General features: G+C 48.6%; 1 protein-coding gene across 1 annotated transcript in view; it reads left to right on the top strand.

The window, feature by feature from the left end:
- The window catches only part of mdc1 (mediator of DNA damage checkpoint 1), a 59,743-nt gene that overhangs the window by 14,351 nt on the left and 26,171 nt on the right, over window positions 1-19,221 (top strand). The window contains exons 6-10 of the mRNA XM_078566473.1: window positions 5,086-5,175; window positions 7,314-7,403; window positions 9,308-9,397; window positions 14,379-14,465; window positions 17,746-17,832. Coding sequence (XP_078422599.1) covers window positions 5,086-5,175; window positions 7,314-7,403; window positions 9,308-9,397; window positions 14,379-14,465; window positions 17,746-17,832 — 444 coding nt within the window. The remainder of the gene's footprint in view (window positions 1-5,085; window positions 5,176-7,313; window positions 7,404-9,307; window positions 9,398-14,378; window positions 14,466-17,745; window positions 17,833-19,221) is intronic.

Raw genomic sequence — 19,221 nt, 5'->3', positions numbered from 1 at the left:
ACCACTACGCTACTCAGGATGGCAGTGCACGTGGATCCTTAGTCAGGGACTGAGTCAACACTTCAGGGAAGGAAGTAATATTTAAACTATAAAATTAACAGAATTCCCAAATTGGAATCTAAACCAGCTTCTTGGAAATCAATAATCAGAATTTCCTCTCCTGATCCTGACCGTGTGACAGTTTACTAGAACACACGAGTGGATTGCTGTTGAGTGCGCCGGGATGTGATGCCTTCCCTGGTCAACCAACTTTCACTGTTGGAGCCGATGCATGAAGAATCAGCAGTTGGGTGATTCTCTGTCACTCCTCTCACTCTGACTCTCTCACTGTCTCTCTCTCTCACACACACTGTCTCACGTTCACTCTCTCTCTCTTTCTCTCTCTCTCAAGCCATCTCTCACACCATCCCGCGCTCTCTTGCGCGCGTATGCTCTTGAACTCTCCCCCGCCTCTCTCTCCCCCGCCTCTCTCTCCCCCGCCTCTCTCTCCCCCGCCTCTCTCTCCCCCGCCTCTCTCTCCCCCGCCTCTCTCTCCCCCGCCTCTCTCTCCCCCGCCTCTCTCTCCCCCGCCTCTCTCTCCCCCGCCTCTCTCTCCCCCCCCCGCCTCTCTCTCCCCCCCCGCCTCTCTCTCCCCCCCCGCCTCTCTCTCCCCCGCCTCTCTCTCCCCCGCCTCTCTCTCCCCCCCCGCCTCTCTCTCCCCCGCCTCTCTCTCCCCCCCCCGCCTCTCTCTCCCCCCCCGCCTCTCTCTCCCCCCCGCCTCTCTCTCCCCCCCCGCCTCTCTCTCCCCCCCCGCCTCTCTCTCCCCCCCGCCTCTCTCTCCCCCCCCGCCTCTCTCTCCCCCCCCCGCCTCTCTCTCCCCCCCCCGCCTCTCTCTCCCCCCCCCGCCTCTCTCTCCCCCCCCGCCTCTCTCTCCCCCCCCGCCTCTCTCTCCCCCCCCCGCCTCTCTCTCCCCCCCCGCCTCTCTCTCCCCCCCCGCCTCTCTCTCCCCCCCCCGCCTCTCTCTCCCCCCCCCCGCCTCTCTCTCCCCCCCCCCCCGCCTCTCTCTCCCCCCCCCGCCTCTCTCTCCCCCCCCGCCTCTCTCTCCCCCCCCGCCTCTCTCTCCCCCCCCGCCTCTCTCTCCCCCCCGCCTCTCTCTCCCCCCCCGCCTCTCTCTCCCCCCCCGCCTCTCTCTCCCCCCCCGCCTCTCTCTCCCCCCCCGCCTCTCTCTCCCCCCCCCCGCCTCTCTCTCCCCCCCCCGCCTCTCTCTCCCCCCCGCCTCTCTCTCCCCCCCCGCCTCTCTCTCCCCCCCCCGCCTCTCTCTCCCCCCCGCCTCTCTCTCCCCCCCGCCTCTCTCTCCCCCCCCGCCTCTCTCTCCCCCCCCCGCCTCTCTCTCTCCCCCCCCCCCGCCTCTCTCTCCCCCCCCCTGCCTCTCTCTCCCCCCCCCCCCGCCTCTCTCTCCCCCCCCGCCTCTCCCCCCCCCCCGCCTCTCTCTCTCCCCCCCCCGCCTCTCTCCCCCCCCGCCTCTCTCTCTCCCCCCCCCGCCTCTCTCTCTCCTCCCCCCGCCTCTCTCTCTCCCCCCCCGCCTCTCTCTCTTCCCCCCCCCCCGCCTCTCTCTCCCCCGCCGCCTCTCTCTCCCCCCCGCCTCTCTCTCCCCCCCGCCTCTCTCTCCCCCCCCGCCTCTCTCTCCCCCCCCGCCTCTCTCTCCCCCCCCGCCTCTCTCTCCCCCCCCCGCCTCTCTCTCCCCCCCGCCTCTCTCTCCCCCCCGCCTCTCTCTCCCCCCCCGCCTCTCTCTCCCCCCCCGCCTCTCTCTCCCCCCCGCCTCTCTCTCCCCCCCGCCTCTCTCTCCCCCCCCGCCTCTCTCTCCCCCCCCCCGCCTCTCTCTCTCCCCCCCCCCCCGCCTCTCTCTCCCCCCCCCGCCTCTATCTCCCCCCCCCCCCGCCTCTCTCTCCCCCCCGCCTCTTCCCCCCCCCCGCCTCTCTCTCCCCCCCCGCCTCTCCCCCCCCCCGCCTCTCTCTCTCCCCCCCCGCCTCTCTCTCTCCCCCCCCCGCCTCTCTCTCTCCCCCCCCCCGCCTCTCTCTCTCCCCCCCCGCCTCTCTCTCTCCCCCCCCGCCTCTCTCTCTTCCCCCCCCCCGCCTCTCTCTCTTCCCCCCCCCGCCCCTCTCTCCCCCCCCGCCTCTCTCTCTCCCCCCCCCCGCCTCTCTCTCTCCCCCCCCCCGCCTCTCTCTCTCCCCCCCCCCGCCTCTCTCTCTCCCCCCCCCGCCTCTCTCTCTCCCCCCTCCCGCCTCTCTCTCTCCCCCCCCCCGCCTCTCTCTCTCCCCCCCGCCACTCTCTCTCCCCCCCGCCTCTCTCTCTCCCCCCCGCCTCTCTCTCTCCCCCCCCGCCTCTCTCTCTCCCCCCCGCCTCTCTCTCTCCCCCCCGCCTCTCTCTCTCCCCCCCGCCTCTCTCTCTCCCCCCCGCCTCTCTCTCTCCCCCCCGCCTCTCTCTCTCCCCCCCGCGCCTCTCTCTCTTCCCCCCCCCGCCTCTCTCTCTCCCCCCCCGCCTCTCTCTCTCTCCCCCCCCCGCCTCTCTCTCTCCCCCCCTCGTCTCTTTCTCTCTCCCCACCTCGTCTCTTTCTCTCTCCCCACCTCGTCTCTCTCTCTCTCTCACTTTCTTTCTCTCTCTCTCTTCCACAGTTGGCACTGCAGCAGCTGCTAACACTGACAAGGAACCCATGCAGCTGTTCACTTGTCAGTCTCCCACCTTCAATAAAATGCCTTTTTAAGGGTAAAGAAGGCATAACAGCGTTTAAGCTGTTCACAAGCTTTCAGTAACATGCATCGGAGAAAACCTGTCTTAGAACCGCACGAGTGCAGCCATCACTTAAGATAATAGATCCAGAAAGAAATACAAATCATTTAAGAGCCCGAGAGAAGTGGGGCTCAGTTCAAAGTCTTCTGCAGATTGAACGAAAGTCTTGCATTTATATAACGTCTTGCATAACCTTCGAACATCCTCAGCGCTTTACAGCCAGCAAGGTGTCATCACTCGCAGGAAGTACAGCCAGCCAATTTGCACACAGTAAATTCCACAAATTAAATAATCTGTTTCTGTTAGGTGGTCAAAGAAAAAGTATTGTCCGGGACACCAGGGTGAACCCACCTGTTCCCGTTGCACATTTTCAAAGAAGATGTTTTACATCCTTCTGAAGGAAGGAAGTTTAACATCATATCTGAAAGATTGCACCTCCAATAGTGCAGTTCTCCCTGGATTGTCAGCTCACATTATCACATAACGCACATGGTCAAGTCTCTGGAATGGGATTTGAGCCCATAATCTTAGAATGCAGGTGAGAGTACAGCCAATAGCGCAGTTGTACAGAATTGTACAAAGCCACTCTCCCCTTAAATCTTTTTGACCCACTAACAGCCGGCTGCATCTCCCTCCATGGGGTGATCATGTACTGTGTTTACTGAATTTCCTCCTCTATACTAAGGAGCTGCTTGCACATCAGTAGAAAAAAATGCGAGGGTGTACAGATAGTTAAACAGAAGAATGCCCCAGATGAAGCGAAGAAATGAGTGAAGGAAGGCAAAAAAGGAAAACTGACAATAGAAAGCAGGAAAGTAGTTCAGCTTATTCTCTCAAGCAAGAGATGATAGTTCAGGAGTTTCCTTGGCTCGGTGTGCGGTGCCTCTATCAAGTCAATTAAGATCTCTCATCCCTGTTGTTGGTACTTGCACTGCCTTAGATCTCAGGGTCAGCAGCACAAACATATTTGGTTAATTGACTTTCACCAGATCTGGCTTGTCCACCTTGTGTTTCCCCCTGCAGGGTCAGGTCCTCTGACTCTGCAGCATCATCCTGGAGGCTGAGGATGATCCCAGATTGCTCAATGACCAGTAGGCTGGTCCATTAACTATCCTTCCCCTCGCCTTCCTTTGTTTGCTGAGAGGAGCTTATCATTTTTTTTGATTTCTTAATGTTGTGATTGTCACCTCACCTGTCACTGCATTCACCGCACTCATCTCGAGCCACCTCCAGCTCCTTGCCCCTCTCCCAACCTCTTGCTCATTCTTGACCTGTTCTCTTATCATTATATAGGTTCTCCCTGGCTCTCGTTTTCTTCAATGATACTGGATTCCTTCTTCCTCTACAGCCTCTCCACGCTCTGATGGCTGTACTCCATTTCATTACTCCAGTACTCACTGACATCCCTTTGCAAAAACTCTGATCCCTTCTTCAAAATGCTGAGCTCCTCTATCCTCTCCAACCATCGCCATTCTCTTAATCTTTTTCTTTACTAGTACTTTAAATGTGGAGCCGCTAACCAGATCCACGCTTACCTCTCCCACTATTCTGTGTGAACCCCTTCAATTTGGATTCCACCCTACCCACAACACTGAGACTACCTTGGCCGTGATCACTAGTGATTTCCTGGTGCTTTATCCCTCTGTATTGAGTTTTGTGGCGATATGACAAAATGCGCCACTCTTTCTTTTTCTTGGTATCCCTTGGCATTGTTCTACTCCTCATTGTCTAGCCAATGCACTGTGTACACGAATTCTGTCCCAAGATGCTGCTTTTGACCCTCTTTTAAGTTCTGCTTTGCACATTCCCCTACAAGAACATTATCCACAATTATTTAGTCTCGTTTCCTCTGTATCCTGCTGACATCCAGCTCTTGTTACTCCAATTTCAAGCAATAGCTTGGTTCTAAGCTCCTCCAGTCAGACGTTGAGAAGACAGGTCATCTGACAAGTTGATCACCAGGTCATTCCGTCAAACATTCTGTATTCTTTGATTCATAGAATGTTTTTCCTTCCCTTTATTCTTTCATGGGATGTGGGCATCCACAAAAGTTGACATTCTATCAGTCACCACATTTCCTTCTACCTCCACGGTGTGTCCAACCTCTGCTGTTACATCGACCGCATTGTGGAAGACAGACTGGCAGGTCAGTCAGCTCAGTTCAGAACCAGCACAAAATCGGATTGTATTGGGACGGTTGCGCTCTTGCCTTTAGCAACTGGGCTAAAAGAGAAGCCTGAAAATCCGCATCGACTTTATACGGAAAGGATTTGACCTGTGGACTGAGCCCGATCACACACCTGCTTTCTTCTCCCACAGGTAACACTGCGGCAGCGAGCAACACCGAGGAAGAGGTCACGCAGCCATTCACCTTTCAGTCTCCAACTTTCGGCAAAGACACTTTCAAAAGTAAGATTCATACAAATCATAGCATAGAACCAAAGAGCTGTTACAGCACAGAATCATGTCCATGCTGGCTCTCCTAAAGAGCAGTTCACCCGCTCCCACTCCCCTACCCTCTCTCCACATCCCTGCACGTTCCTCCTTTTCAGATATTTAGAAAATGTAGAAATATTTACTGCACCGAAGGAGGCCACTCTGCCCATCGTGTCTGCGCCAGTTAAAAACGTGTCCCCCAGCCTAACCCCATTTTCCAGCATCTGGTCTGTTGCCCTCAGGTTACGGCACTTGAGGTGCATATCCAGACACCTCTTAAATGAGTTGAGGGTTTCTGCCTCTACCACCCTTTCAGACAGTGAGTTTCACTGACCACTCTACTAAGAGAAACAGGTCCTTCTCATCTGCTCTATCCAGCAGAGTTTGAGGCTTTGAGCTGAAAGATACTTCCAGTTTCAGACCTGGCCCCAGATACAAACCTCTCATATTGCTCACAGAGTGAGCGTTAGATATTTCCATGGGGCCCGATCACAGAATCACAGTGCAGAAGAGGCCCTTCGGCCCATCTAGTCTGCACCAACACGTGAAAAACACCTGACCTACCTACCTAATCCCATTTACCAGCACTTGGCCCATAGCCTTGAATGTTATGATGTGTCAAGTGCTCATACAGGTACTTTTTAAAGGATGTGAGGCAACACGCCTCCACCACCCTCCCAGGCAGTGCATTCCAGACCGTCACCACCCTCAGGGTAAAAAAATTTTTCCTCACATCCTCCCTAAACCTCCTGCCCCTCACCTTGAACTTATGCCCCTTTGTGACTGACCCTTCAACTAAGGGGAACAGCTGCTCCCTATCCACCCTGTCCATGTCCCTCATAATCTTGTACACCTCGATCAGGTCGCCCCTCAGTCTTCTCTGCTCCAACGAAAACAACCCAAGTCTATCCAACCTCTCTTCATAACTTAAATGTTTCATTCCAGGCAACATCCTGGTGAATCTCCTCTGCACCCCCTCCAGTGCAATCACATCCTTTCTATAATGTGGCGACCAGAACTGCACACAGTACTCCAGCTGTGGCTTCTATACAACTCCAACATTTGTAATCTATGCGTCAATTGATAAAGGCAAGTGTCCCATATGCCTTTTTCACCACCCCACTAACATGCCCCTATGCCTTCAGAGATCCATGGACACACACGCCAAGGTCTCTTTGTTCCTCAGAACTTCCTAGTGTCATGCCTATCATTGAATACTTCCTTGTCAAATTACTCCTTCCAAAGTGTATCACCTCACACGTTCCAGGGTTAAATTCCATCTGCCACTTATCTGCCCATTTGACCATCCTGTCTATATCTTCCTGTAGCCCAAGACTCTCAACCTCACTGTTAACCACCTGGCCAATCCAATAGCAGGAAGGATGGGATGAAATAATTATGGGGCAAAATCTAACTTCCCACTTGGTACAAACTTCAGTGTAGATTCTGTAATTCAGCACCAAATTGGAGGTCTTCAGTCACAGACAGCTGAATGCAGTGTGAAAGAAGTAACCTTGTCGGACTGCAAGTATTCACAGTCATGGCTTCTTGTTGGGTACTTGTAGAGAGTTTTACTCTATCCAAACAACTTTCAACAACTGTGTCCCGTTCAAACCCGACACTTTAGCTGTCACTACAACCCCCACAATGTAGGAGGAGGAATGAACTTATGTTTATAAAGCTACTTTCGTGATCTCAGGACAACTCAAAATAACAACTTCTGAGGTGTGATAATTGTTAGAATGTAAGAAACATTGCCATCAATTTGTGCACAGTCGACTGCCAAAAGAGTATTGAGCGATAATGGCCATTCAGTCCGTTTTAATTGCCAGAGGAGGGATAAATATTGTCCAGGCCACCAGGGAGAACACCCCCAACTCTTCATCAGAATGGGTTCTTTTACATCTCCCTGCAAAGGCAGATGTCCGCGGTTTAACATTTCACCTGAAAGATCGCTGCAGCATTCCCTCAGTACTGAACTCGAGTGTCAGCCTAGATTATGTTCTCCAGTCTGTGGACCTCTAACCTGACTGTTTCACTCTTCTTTAGCAACCGAGCTGATTTGACCTGTGGACTGAGTCCAATCATGCATCTGCTCTGTTCCTCCATAGGTAATACTGCAGCAGCAAGCAACACAGAGGAAGAGGCCACGCAACCCTTCATTTTTCAGTCCCCAACACTTGACAAGGATGCTTTTAAAAGTAAGATTAGGTCAAATGTGAAGTTTGTGACTTTGAGCTGGGGAAGCTGGATCTTTTTTTAAAATTCTTTCAAGATGTGGGTGTCACTGGCTAGGCCAGCATTTATTACCCATCCCTAACTGCTCTTGTTCAACCGCATTGCTCTGGGCCTGGAGTCACATGTAAGCCAGACCAGGTAAAGATGGCAGATTTCCTTCCCTAAAGGGCCATTAGTGAACTAGATGGGTTTTTTTTTTACAACAATCGACAATGGTTTCATGGTCATCATCAGAAGACTTTTAATTCCAGATTTTTTTATTGAATTCAAATTCCACCATCTGCCAGGGCGGGATTTGAACCGGGCACCCAGAGCATTATTTGGGTCTCCGGATTACTTGTCCAGCAACAATACCACTACGCCATCGCCATTCCCAATCGGTAGGAATGTGGAGTTGAGGCCACAATCAGGTCAGCCATGATCTTATTGAATGGTGGATAGGCTTGAGGGGCCAAATGGCCTACTCCTACTCCTACTCCTAATTCGTATATTCAAATGCTTTCAGTGTCAGAACTGGGCCCAGATACAAAGCTCTCAGAAGCATGCAGGAATGCAATGAAATTATTCTGGCACAAAATCTCGTTTCCCTTCAGGGTATGAATGTTTAATTCAACACCAAATTGGCAGCCTTAGGAACATGATAAATGAGTGCAGTGTAAATGGAAGCAACCTTGCAGTACCACAGAGTATTCACAGCACAAAATCTAGTTTTACTCAGCATCTAACCCATAGAGTACATTGCTTTCATCAATTATGTTAAAGCTCTGTGTCCTGTTCAAATCTGACACCCTATCTGTTACCCCAATCCCTCACTTCTCTCTATCTGGGAGATGGTGGCGTAGTGGTAATGTCACTAAACAAGTGACCCCCGAGGCCCAGCCCAATGCACTGGGGATATTATTCAAATCCCACCACTGCAGCTGGGGGAATTTAAATTCAACTAATAAAATCTGGAATTGAAAGCTAGTCTCAGTAAGGGTGATCATGAAACAATCATCAATTGTCTTAAAAACCCATTTGATTCACTAATGTCCTTTAGGGAAGGAAGTCTGCCGTCCTTACCTGGTCTGGCCTACGTGTGACTCCAGACCTACAGCAATGTGGTTAACTCTTAACTGCCCTCAGCAACGGCCAAGCAAGCCACTCAGTTCAAGGGCAATTAGAGATGGCCAACGAATGCTGGCCTTGTCAGTGATGATAATAGGAAAGAGTTTCCGCAGTGTTTTCCATCCCTGCTGTTACCGCGCGTCCATTGCAGAAGTAAAAAGGAACTTTGTATTTATACAGCAAAATACTATACCCCTCAGTAAAATACTTTTAAAATGTAGCCACTATTGTAATGTAGGAACTGCAGCAGACAGTTTGTGCATAGCAAGGCCCCACAGACAGCAATGAGATAAAGACCAGAAAATCTGCTTTTAGTGATGTTGGTGGAGGAAAAATATTGGCCTTGATGGTGAGGAGAACACCCCTGCACTTCTTTGAAGTCGTGAAATGTGATCCTCTACATCCATGTGAAGGAGCTAATGGGGCCTTGGTTTAACATCGCATCCGAAAAGCAGCACTTTTGACAGTGCAGCACTCCCTAAGTATCTGGCATTGGAGTACCAACCTAGATTATGTACTCAAGTCTCCAGAGCGGGGCTTGTACCCACTACCGACTCAGAGGTCAGAGTGCTCCCCACTGATCCATGGCTGACATTATCTTGTAGGGAAAGGTAAACAGCTCTGTTAGAGCGGGCAGGGAACCTGAAAGCTGATGGTATTGGAACAACTGTATTCTGGCCTTTAGCAACCAAGCTGTAATTGGAGCCTGAAAACTCTGCATATTTTGGAGGAATCAGGTGCCTGTTCTGTTTTTCCACAGGCAACACTGAGGCAGCAAGCAACACAGAGGAAGAGGCCACACAGCTCTTCACCTTCCAGTCCCCAACATTCGACAAGGGCGCTTTCAAAAGTAAGATTCAGACAAATGTGCCCATGAGCTGGGAGAAGCTTCTCTGTCAGGCATTGCTCATGGAGCGACTTTTGGATGTTTCTGTGGGTCCTGGCACATGCAGGGATGGGGGTGAAATGATTATGGTGCACAATCTAGTTTCCCTCTGGGTGTAACCTTCAGAGCATGGGTTCTGTAATTCAACGCCAAACCGGCGGCTTGAGACATGATAGACGAGTGTAGGGTAAATGTAAATAACCCTAGGGCAGAGTTTTCTGCCCGACAGGCGGGTAGCGCCCGACCCAAATGGGAGTGAAATAGTGCGTGATGACGTCGGGCGAGCGTCCTGACATCATCGCTTACTCTCACGGTCTGCCGGGTGGCAGACGCGCAAGAGAGGCGGCAGTGCACCCGCTGGCAATTAAGAGGCCCTAAATCAACAAATTAAATTGAATTTTTCGTTGCCATCCAACCATTGAGTTGGCGGGCCGGAGAATAGGCTAGATGGCCTTTGTATTTTTAACGAAACCTAATCCACGAGCAGGATGAGGTTTTGAACAGTGACTAAAAAAACCAATAACATTTTTAAACTCATATTTCACATGTCCCTGTTCTATGTGGAGACATGTTTTCCTTATTTTTAAAATCTTTATTTTTAATGTTAAAAACCTTCAGCTCCCTGAGGCAGCCCTGTTCCTTCAGGGAGCTTTCACTGAGCGTATCCCCGTGCCTGTGCACACTTCAGCGCTCGCGACCCTCCCGTCCCCACCCCGGAAGCGCTGAGGCTCTCAGCGTGCGTTTCACACTGGTTGGCCGTTAATTGGCCAGTCAGCATGAAATGGCGGCTGGGGCCCGATCCTGGGTGGTGGACCATTGCCCGGCTGCTCCCCGGTCCGCCTACCCAACAAGGGGAAATTCCTGCCCCTGCAGTATTATAAAGTATTTACAGCACAGAAACATATCATTCAGCCATAAAGATCCATGCAGGTGTCTGTGCTCCTGAAGATCTCACCCCACCGCTCTCCATCTAACCTTATCAAAATATCCTTCTATCCTTTCTCCCTCGAGTACATATCTAGCAAGGGTGAAAATAATTTTTTCCCCTGAGGGTTGCCTTATGATTTTCAGGGTCTCTTTCTCGCTCTCTCTCTCGCTCTCTCTCTCTCTCTCTCTCTCGTTTTCTTTCTCCTCCTGCCCCCTCTCATTCCCTCTATCGTACAGGCACAGCTGGAGCCACTTTATCTACACTGGAGCAGCCACCTCCTTGGCCTCTCTCTCCCCTCCTGATCGACCGATGGCGGTGCTAAGATCCCTTTTTAAAAAAAAAATTCCAAAGGGAGGGACAAAAGCATCAATTATCCATCTACTGCTAAATTTTGAGGTTCTGCTCTGAGAATAATTGTTTCCGTCTCTTTTCTCTCTCGCTTCAACTTGTGGAAAAGATATTTTTTAGCTTTAATGCTGACTTTCCAGTGCTTGCTGCACCAGCTCCTCCAATCACAGGTACCCTCCTTGCTGCTCCAATCATAGGTTCTGCCTCTGGAGGAGCAACAAGAGCGGGTGGGAAGGAACCAGTGATTGGAGGAGGTGTTGGAGCAGCCAGAATGGGAGAGACAGAATCTGTGATTGGAGGAGCAGCTCCTCACCGATTCTCTCCCAGGCTCGCTGCTCCTCCAATCTGAACCGTGCACCACTTTCCCATTCCCAGTGAGATGCCTGCACCACACAACCCTGTTTGAACCATGGTGAAGGCCATAATGTCAATGTATGGGGCTGAATTGTCTTGAGATCTTGTACACTCGTTCCCTCCCCCCAACCCCACCATGTTAGCTTTCTCGTAGGCTACTCTGAGGCTGAATTTGCCCGCCACCCCCGTGTATTTTGAATCCTGATATAATACTTCCCCTTAAATCATCTATTTGTCTCAACCACTGGTTCCACATTCAAGCCGCTCTCTGGGTTAAATTGTTCCTCCTGAATTCCTTATTGAATTTATTAGTTACTATCTTATATTTAAGGCCCCTAGCCCACATGTGGGAAGATCTTTATATCTACTGTATCCACAGAAAAGAGTTCCAGTGTGTTCCATCTTTCCTGATAGTTGTAACCTCTCAGTTCTAGTATCATTCTAGTAAATATTTTTTGCACCTTCTCCAGTGAATAGTTTTTTTACAGAACAAAGGCTGGAATTGTGCACAGTATTCCAAGTGGGGTCTGACCAACGTTCATTACAAATGACCAAGGTTCTACTGCAGCTGCTCAGTTATAGCCTCTTGTTGGATATTTGTAGGGGGAGTTTTATTCAGTGATGACTCATAGTGTACACAGCTTTCATCAACTGTGTCATACAAACATAGGAATTAGGAGCAGGAGTAGGCCACTTGGTCCCTCAAGCTGCTCTGCCATTCGATAAGATCATGGTTGATCTGATTGTAACCTCCTGCCTACCCCCGATAGCCTTTCGCCCTTTGCTTATCAAGAATTTATCTAGTTCTGCATTAAAAATATTCAAAAGCTTTGCCTCCACTGCCTTTTGAGGAAGAGAGTTCCAAAGACTCACGACCCTCTGAGAGAAAAAATTTCTCTTCATCTCTGTCTTTAATGAGCAAGCCCTTATTTTTAAACAGTGACCCCTAGCTCTAGATTCTCCCACAAGAGGAAACATCCTCACCACGTCCGCTCCATCAAGATCCCACAGGATCTTATATGTTTCAATCAAGTTGCCTCTTACTCTCAAGTGGATACAAGCCGGATCAACTTTTCTTCGTTAGACAACCATCCCATTCCAGGTATTAGTCTAGTAGACCTTCTCTGAACTGCTTCCAATTCATTTACGCCTGTCCTTAAATAAGGAGACCAATACTGTATGTACAATGTCAAAGTTCTGTGTCGTGTTCAAACCCAACATCCAATCTGTCAACACAGTTATTTACTCTCTCTGCCTCCACAGTGAATCACAGAAATGTTACAGCGCAGAAGGAGGCCATTCGGCCTGTCATGCCTGTGCCTGCTCTCTGAATGAGCAATTCACTTAGCAATTGTCGTTTGGTAGTACAGAACTTGAGTATTACTGAAAAAAAAGACATTTTTTGTTGAAGCTTTTCATCATGGACTCATCAGAACAATTCACAAGAATACCAATGTAAGGGAAAACAACAAATTATACTGCTTGAGAAGAGAGTGTTGATTGGTTAGCAAGTAGTTTCTGATTGGTAGAGGCGTTGCCATGGAGAATGCACCAGTTGGTGGTAACTGACAGTAACTGCCAAGCATTGTTTGACATTAAAGCCAGGCAACTTGACTCTGATTGGTCAAGGCATTGTCCTGAGGAATGAACCAGCAAATGGCTGTCACTTACCCTGTTTAGCTGACACGGGTGCAATGTGTGTACATGTTCTTTCTGTCTGCAAAGAACAGGGCCCAGTGTATTTATTTATATATATATATATATATATATATATATATATATATGTAGCTTCCAGTACACACAGCTGTACTTTACTGCGAGCCCGAGTGACAATCTTAAATTGGTTGTCAGCGTAATTCTTAGCACACTGAGGATTATTTAGCAAATGTTGTCCAATCGCGGAATCCTATCTAGTGTTGGACACTGTTTTGAGCTTTGCAAGGATGGGCTGGTTGGGTACGGCCTGTACCTTGCCCGTTGTGAGCAGCAGAAGGAACATGCTGTTTAATACAATCCACCAGTCTTTGGAATGCACGACCTACATACTTTGCATCACACTGGTACTGAAATTCATATACCACATTACTCATTTGCGTGATAGGCAGAATGTCTTTTAGCTTGACAGCAGCATTCTGTTAGTGGCGAGTACCACTCATGTTGCTACTGCATAGTAGCATTGTGAAACAGCTAGCTTCACCTGTTGCTCAAATATTTGAGATACCCTTCCAGGGTAATCTGAGGTAGACTGGGCACTTTGAAGGGCTGAAAGTGATGGCCTTAGGCCCGTTCATGAGTTTGCGCAATATGCAGCGTGAAATGATCTGATCAGAGTCTACTTGCCAACCAATCGGCACTCTCTTCTCAAACAGTATAAATTTGTTGTTTTCCCTTATATTGGCATTCATGTGAATTGTCCTGATGAGTGCAAGACAAAAAACTTCAACAATTTATCTTTTTTCAGCAATGCTCAAATTAACTCAGTTCCATTCTTTCACCTTCTTCCCGTAACCCTGCACATTCCACCTCTTCAGGTGACAGGCTAATACCCTTTTGAATGCTTCAACTGAACCTGCATGCACCACACTCTCAAGCAGTGCATTCCAGACCCTAACCACTCACTGCATGAAAAAGTTTTTTCTCACATCGCTTCTGCTTCTTTGGCAGCTCTGATGTTACCACCCCTCCATTGCAGAAGAAAATAACTTTTTTTTACAGCACCTTTCATGACATCCCAAACCCTTGAACAGCCTATGTGGTACTTTTGAAATATAGTCACTGTTGTAATCTAGGAAACCGTGGCAGCTTCTTTGTGTACAGCAAGGCCCTACAAACGGCATAGGAATCATGACCAGATAATCTGCTGTTAGCGACGTTCATGAGGGAAGAATATAACCTCTGAGTGCCAGGGAGAACTGCTGCTATTTGAAATAGTGCAATGCGATCTTTATATCCACTTGAGAAGGCAGATGGGTTAACATTTCAGAAAGTAGCACCTCTGGCAGTGCAGCACTCTCTCAGCACTGCACTGGAGTGTCAACCTAGATTCTGTTCTCAAGTCTCTGGATTCGCGACTGTCTGACTCAGGGGCAAGTGTGTTAGCCACTGAGCCACGGCTGACACCTGTAAGTACCTTGTAGAGAAAATGAATCAACTCAGTTTAGAGCAGCCATGGAACCTGTAACCTGATTGTGTTAGAATTGTGTTCTTGTCTTTAGCCTTGAACTGCAGGAGAAGCCTGAAAACTGTGTATATTTCAGTTGGAAATGATGTCACATGAACAGAGTCCAATCATGCACCTGCTCTGTTCTTCCGCAGATACTGTGACAGCAAGCAACACCGAGGAAGATGCCACGCAGCCAATCACCTTTCAATCCCCAACTTTCAGCAAAGGCACTTCCAAAGGTAAGTTTTGGACAAAGTACCTGTGGCGGAATCTGTTACTTTGAGCTGAAAGAGAATTTTTGTGTCAGACCCTGTGCCCAGATCTAAGCTCCATGTATTGTTCATGGAGAGACCATTGGGATTTTTATGTGAGGTCTGACACATGCAGGGATGGGATGAAGTAACTATGGGGGAAAAAAAAATCTAGTTTTCCACTGAGTGCAGCCTTTGCGATGTGGACTCTGTAATTGAAAACCAAATTGGCAAGCGTTAGCGACAAGTTGGACACGTGCAACGTGAATGGAAATAACCTTTCAGATACAGGCGTTCAGAGTTATCGCCTCTTGTTGGATATTTGTAAGGGGAGTGTTATTCAGCATCTAACCCATTCTGTACACGGCCTTCACCAGCTCTGTCAAAGTTCAAGCCCGGCACCTAACCATCACCACAATCCCTTGCAAAAGGGATTGGGATCGTTACATGAAGGGAAAAAAAGTCTTGCAGGGCTACGGGACAAAGGTGGGAGAGTGGGACTAGCTGAATTTACTGTTGCAGAGAGCTGACATGGACACAATGGGCCAAATGGTCTCCTGCTTTGCTGCAACCATTTCTTCTATTCTATCTCCACCTTTGTCCTTACCTCACCTCCATTGCAGAACAAAGAAAATAACTTATGGTCGTCTTTCATAACACCAGGACTGTCCCAAAGTGCATTACAGCTAATTAATTATTTTTTGCCTGTTGTCACTTGTCCTTTAGGCAAGCATGACAGCTAACTTGTGCATAGCAAGGTCCTGCAAACAACGAGACAAATGATCTGTTAACATGTGTGTGGTGGTCCATGCTTTTGTTACCCAGATTTTTGTCTAAAATGATGTCCTGAGTCAGCTCTGAGCTTCACCTCATGCTAACTCCTGCATTAATAGTCACTCGTTAATCATCAGTTCCCTTTCTGAGCTCCACTGGGTGCTCAGTTCCTCAATGCATTGAAGTTAAAATCCAGTTCTCCTTTGAAAACTCTTCCAGGGACTCTCCCTGTCCTGCTTTTATCCGTCTTCCCTAGCCCAAACTGTCTGGCTCTCTAGTTCTGGCCATTCGTTTGTACCTTTGCTGTGTCTCCACCGCACGACCTCTTGTTTGCCTTGGTGGTAGAGCTTTTGGCTATCCCAGCTTTGCCCTTTTGAACCTTCTGCCTGACCCTCTGTATCTTTCTGCCTTTCAAATTCTCCTCAACGCTTGTCATTTTTCACCATGCCTACAGTACTATTCTACATTATCACGGTGACTACTCTTCAAAACTACTTCATTGGCTGTGAAGCACTTTTGGAACGTTCTGAAAAAGTGTAAAGTGCTGTATGCAGTCAGGAGAATTCGTAGTGAGGAATAGAGAAGTGGTATAGTTAAATGATTACTTTGTGTCTGTTTTCACTGAGGAAGATACAGGAAATCTCCCAGATTTAGAGATCCAAGGGACATGGGAGAATCAGGCATTGAAGGAAATTAGTACAAGAAAGAAGGTTAAATTGGAGAAATTAATGGGACTGAAGGTTTATAAGTCCCCAGGACCTGATATACTGCATCCCAGAGTGTTGAAAGGGGTTGCTCTAGAGATAGTGGATGTGTTGGTGAACATTTTCCAAAATTCTATAGATTCTGAAATGATCCCTGAAGATTGGAAGGTAGCAAATGTCACCCCGCTATTTAAGAAGGGAGGGTGAGAGAAAACACGGAACTACAGGCCTGTTAGCCGTACAACAGTAGTAGGGAAAATGCTAGAATCTATTATAAAGGATGTGATAAATGGATACTTGGATAATCATGATCTGATTGGGCATAGTCAGCATGGATTTATGAATGAGAAACCATGTTTGACGAACTTGTTGGTGTTTTTTGAGGCTGTTACTAACAAAATTGATACAGGAGAGTTGATGGATGTAGTACACTTGGATTTTTCATAAGGCTTCTGACAAAGTTCCCCACAGGAGGTTGATTAGCAAAATAAAAGCACATGGGATAGGAGGTAATGTAGTGGCATGGATTAAGGATTGGTTAACAGGCGGAAAACAGAGAGTAGGAGTAAACGGGTCATTCTCACGTTGGCAGGCTGTGATTAGTGGGGTACCACAAGGATCAGTACTTGGCCCCCAGCTGTTCACAATGACTTGGACGTGTGGACCAAATGTAATATTTCCAAGTTCATGGATGATACAAAGCTGGGCGGGAATGTGTGTTGAGGAAAATGTAAAGTGGCTACAGGAGGATTTGGACAGACTTAGTGAGTGGGCAAGAACATGGCAGATGGAATATAATGTGGAAAAATGTGAGTTTATCCACTTTGGTAGAAGGAACAGATATGCAGAGTATTTCCTAAATAGTAAGAGATTAGAAAGTGTAGATGTACAGAGGGACCTGGGTGTCCTTGTCCATAAGTCACTGAAGGCTAACATGCAGGTACAGCAGGCAATTAGGAAGGCTAATGGAATGTTAGCCTTTACTGTAAGGGGATGTGAGTACAGGAGTAGTGAAGTCTTGCTTCAATTGTAAAGAAGCTTGCTTAGACCGCACCTGGAGTACTGTGTGCAGTTTTGGTCCCCTTACCTCAGAAAGGATATTATTGCCGTGGAGGGAGTGCAACAAAGGTTCACCAGACTTGTTCTGAGGATGGCGGGACTGTCTTATGAAGACAGATTGGGGAAACTGGGCCTGTGTTCTCTAGAGTTTCGAAGAATGAGATGTGATCTCATTGAAACCTACAAAATACTTAAAGGAATAGACAGGGTAGATACAGGCAAGATGTTTCCCTTGGTTGCGGAATCTAGAACCAGGGGACACAATTTCAAAATAAGGGGGAAGGCACTTAGGGCAGAGATGAGGAGAAATTTCTTTACTCAGAGGGTTGTGAATCTTTGGAATTCTCTACCCTAGAGGGCTGTGGAAGCTCAGTCATCGAGTATGTTTAAGGTAGAGATTGATAGATTTCTGACTAACAATAACGTAAAGGATTATGGGAATAGCGTGGCTAAAAGGCATTGAAGTGTTCGATCAGCCATGATCGTATTGAATGGCAGAGCAGGCTCGGCGGGCTGATTGGCCTTCTGTTCCTATGTTCCTCTGTGATCAACCTCTGTGAGGTGTCTTGGAATGTTCTCTGTGTTAAAAGGTGCCATAAAATTTCACATTGTTGCACTCCTATCCTTAGCAATCGAGCTGTAGGAGAATCCTGGAAATCATGCTCGTTTTAGTAAGAAATAATTTGACTCGGAGACTGCATCTGATCACACACCTTGCGTTCTTCCGTCAGATAATACCGTGGCAGTGAGCAACACAGAGGAAGAGGCCACACAACCAATCAACCAATCTCCAATGTTCGGTAAAGAAAGTTTCAAAAGTAAGATTCTGATTTTTCTGTACCCGTGGTGGAGTTTGTGACTTTGAGCTGAGGGATACTTTCAGTGTCAGACCTGCGCTCAGATATAAGCCTCATGTATTGCTCAAGGAATGACCGTTGGGTATTTCTGTGGGGTCCGACGGATGCAGGAATGGGAAGAAATGATTATGGACCAAAATCTAATTTCTCAATGGATGCAACCTCCCCAACATAGGCTCTATAATACTCTGGAATTGGCTGTCTTTGAGACATGATAGATCAGTGCAGTGTAAATGGAAATAACCTTGCAGAGTTACAGGCACTTGGGGTTTATGGCTTCCTGTTGGATATTTGTGTTGTGTCCATAGAACACACCGCCTCCATGAACTATGTCAAAGCTCTGGGTCCAGTTCAAACTTGACATGCTAACTGAAATCACAATCCACAAGGACACAAACACTAGGAACAGCAGCAGGCTATTCAGCCCCTCAAGCCTGCTCCACCGATCAACAAAACCATGGCTGATCTAATGTGGCATTAACTCCACTTTCCTGTCTCCCTCGCCAAAACCCTTGACTCTATTTCAGTCAGCAATCTGTCTGATTCAACCTTGAATATATATTTTATATATTGGTTCATGGGATGTGCACACCGTTGGCTAGGCCAGCTTTTATTGCCCATCCCTAGTTGCCCTTGAGAAGGTGGTAGTGAGCTGCCGCCTTGAACTGCTGCAGTCCATGTGGTGTAGGTACACCCACAGTGCTGTTAGGGAGGGAGTTCCAGGATTTTGACCCAGCGACAGTGAAGGAACGGTGATATATTTCCAAATCAGGATGGTGTGTGGCTTGGAGGGGAATTTCCAGGTGGTGGTGTTCCCATGTGTCTGCTGCCCCTATACTTCTAGATGGTAGAAGTCGTGGGTTTGGAAGGTGCTGTCTGAGGAGACTTGGTGAGTTCCTGCAGTGCATCCTGTAGATGGTACACACTGCTGCCACTGTTCATCGGTTGTGGAGGGAGCGAATGTTTGTGGATCGGGTGCTTTGTCCTGGATGGTGTCGAGCTTCTTGAGTTGTTGGAGCTGCACTCATCCAGGCAAGTGGGGAGTATTCCATCACACTCCTGACTTATGCCTTGCAGATGATGGACAGGCTTTGGGGAGTCAGGAGGTGAGTTACTCGTACAGGATTCCTAACCTCTGACCTGCTCTTGCAGCCACAGTATTTATATGGCTAGTCCAGTTCAGTTTCTGGCCAATGGTAACACCTAGGGTATTGATGGTGGGGGATTCAGCGATGGTAATGCCATTGAATATCAATGAGCCAACCTCCACTGCTCGCTGGGGAAGAGGATTCCGCAGACTAACAACTAATAATTGGAAGCCGGAACCCCTTTGTTTTGTCCCTTCCCATT

The sequence above is a fragment of the Cetorhinus maximus genome, chromosome 21 (assembly GCF_964194155.1).
Source record: "Cetorhinus maximus chromosome 21, sCetMax3.hap1.1, whole genome shotgun sequence".
Taxonomy (NCBI): domain Eukaryota; kingdom Metazoa; phylum Chordata; class Chondrichthyes; order Lamniformes; family Cetorhinidae; genus Cetorhinus; species Cetorhinus maximus.
This window is presented reverse-complemented; position numbering and strand designations above follow the sequence as displayed.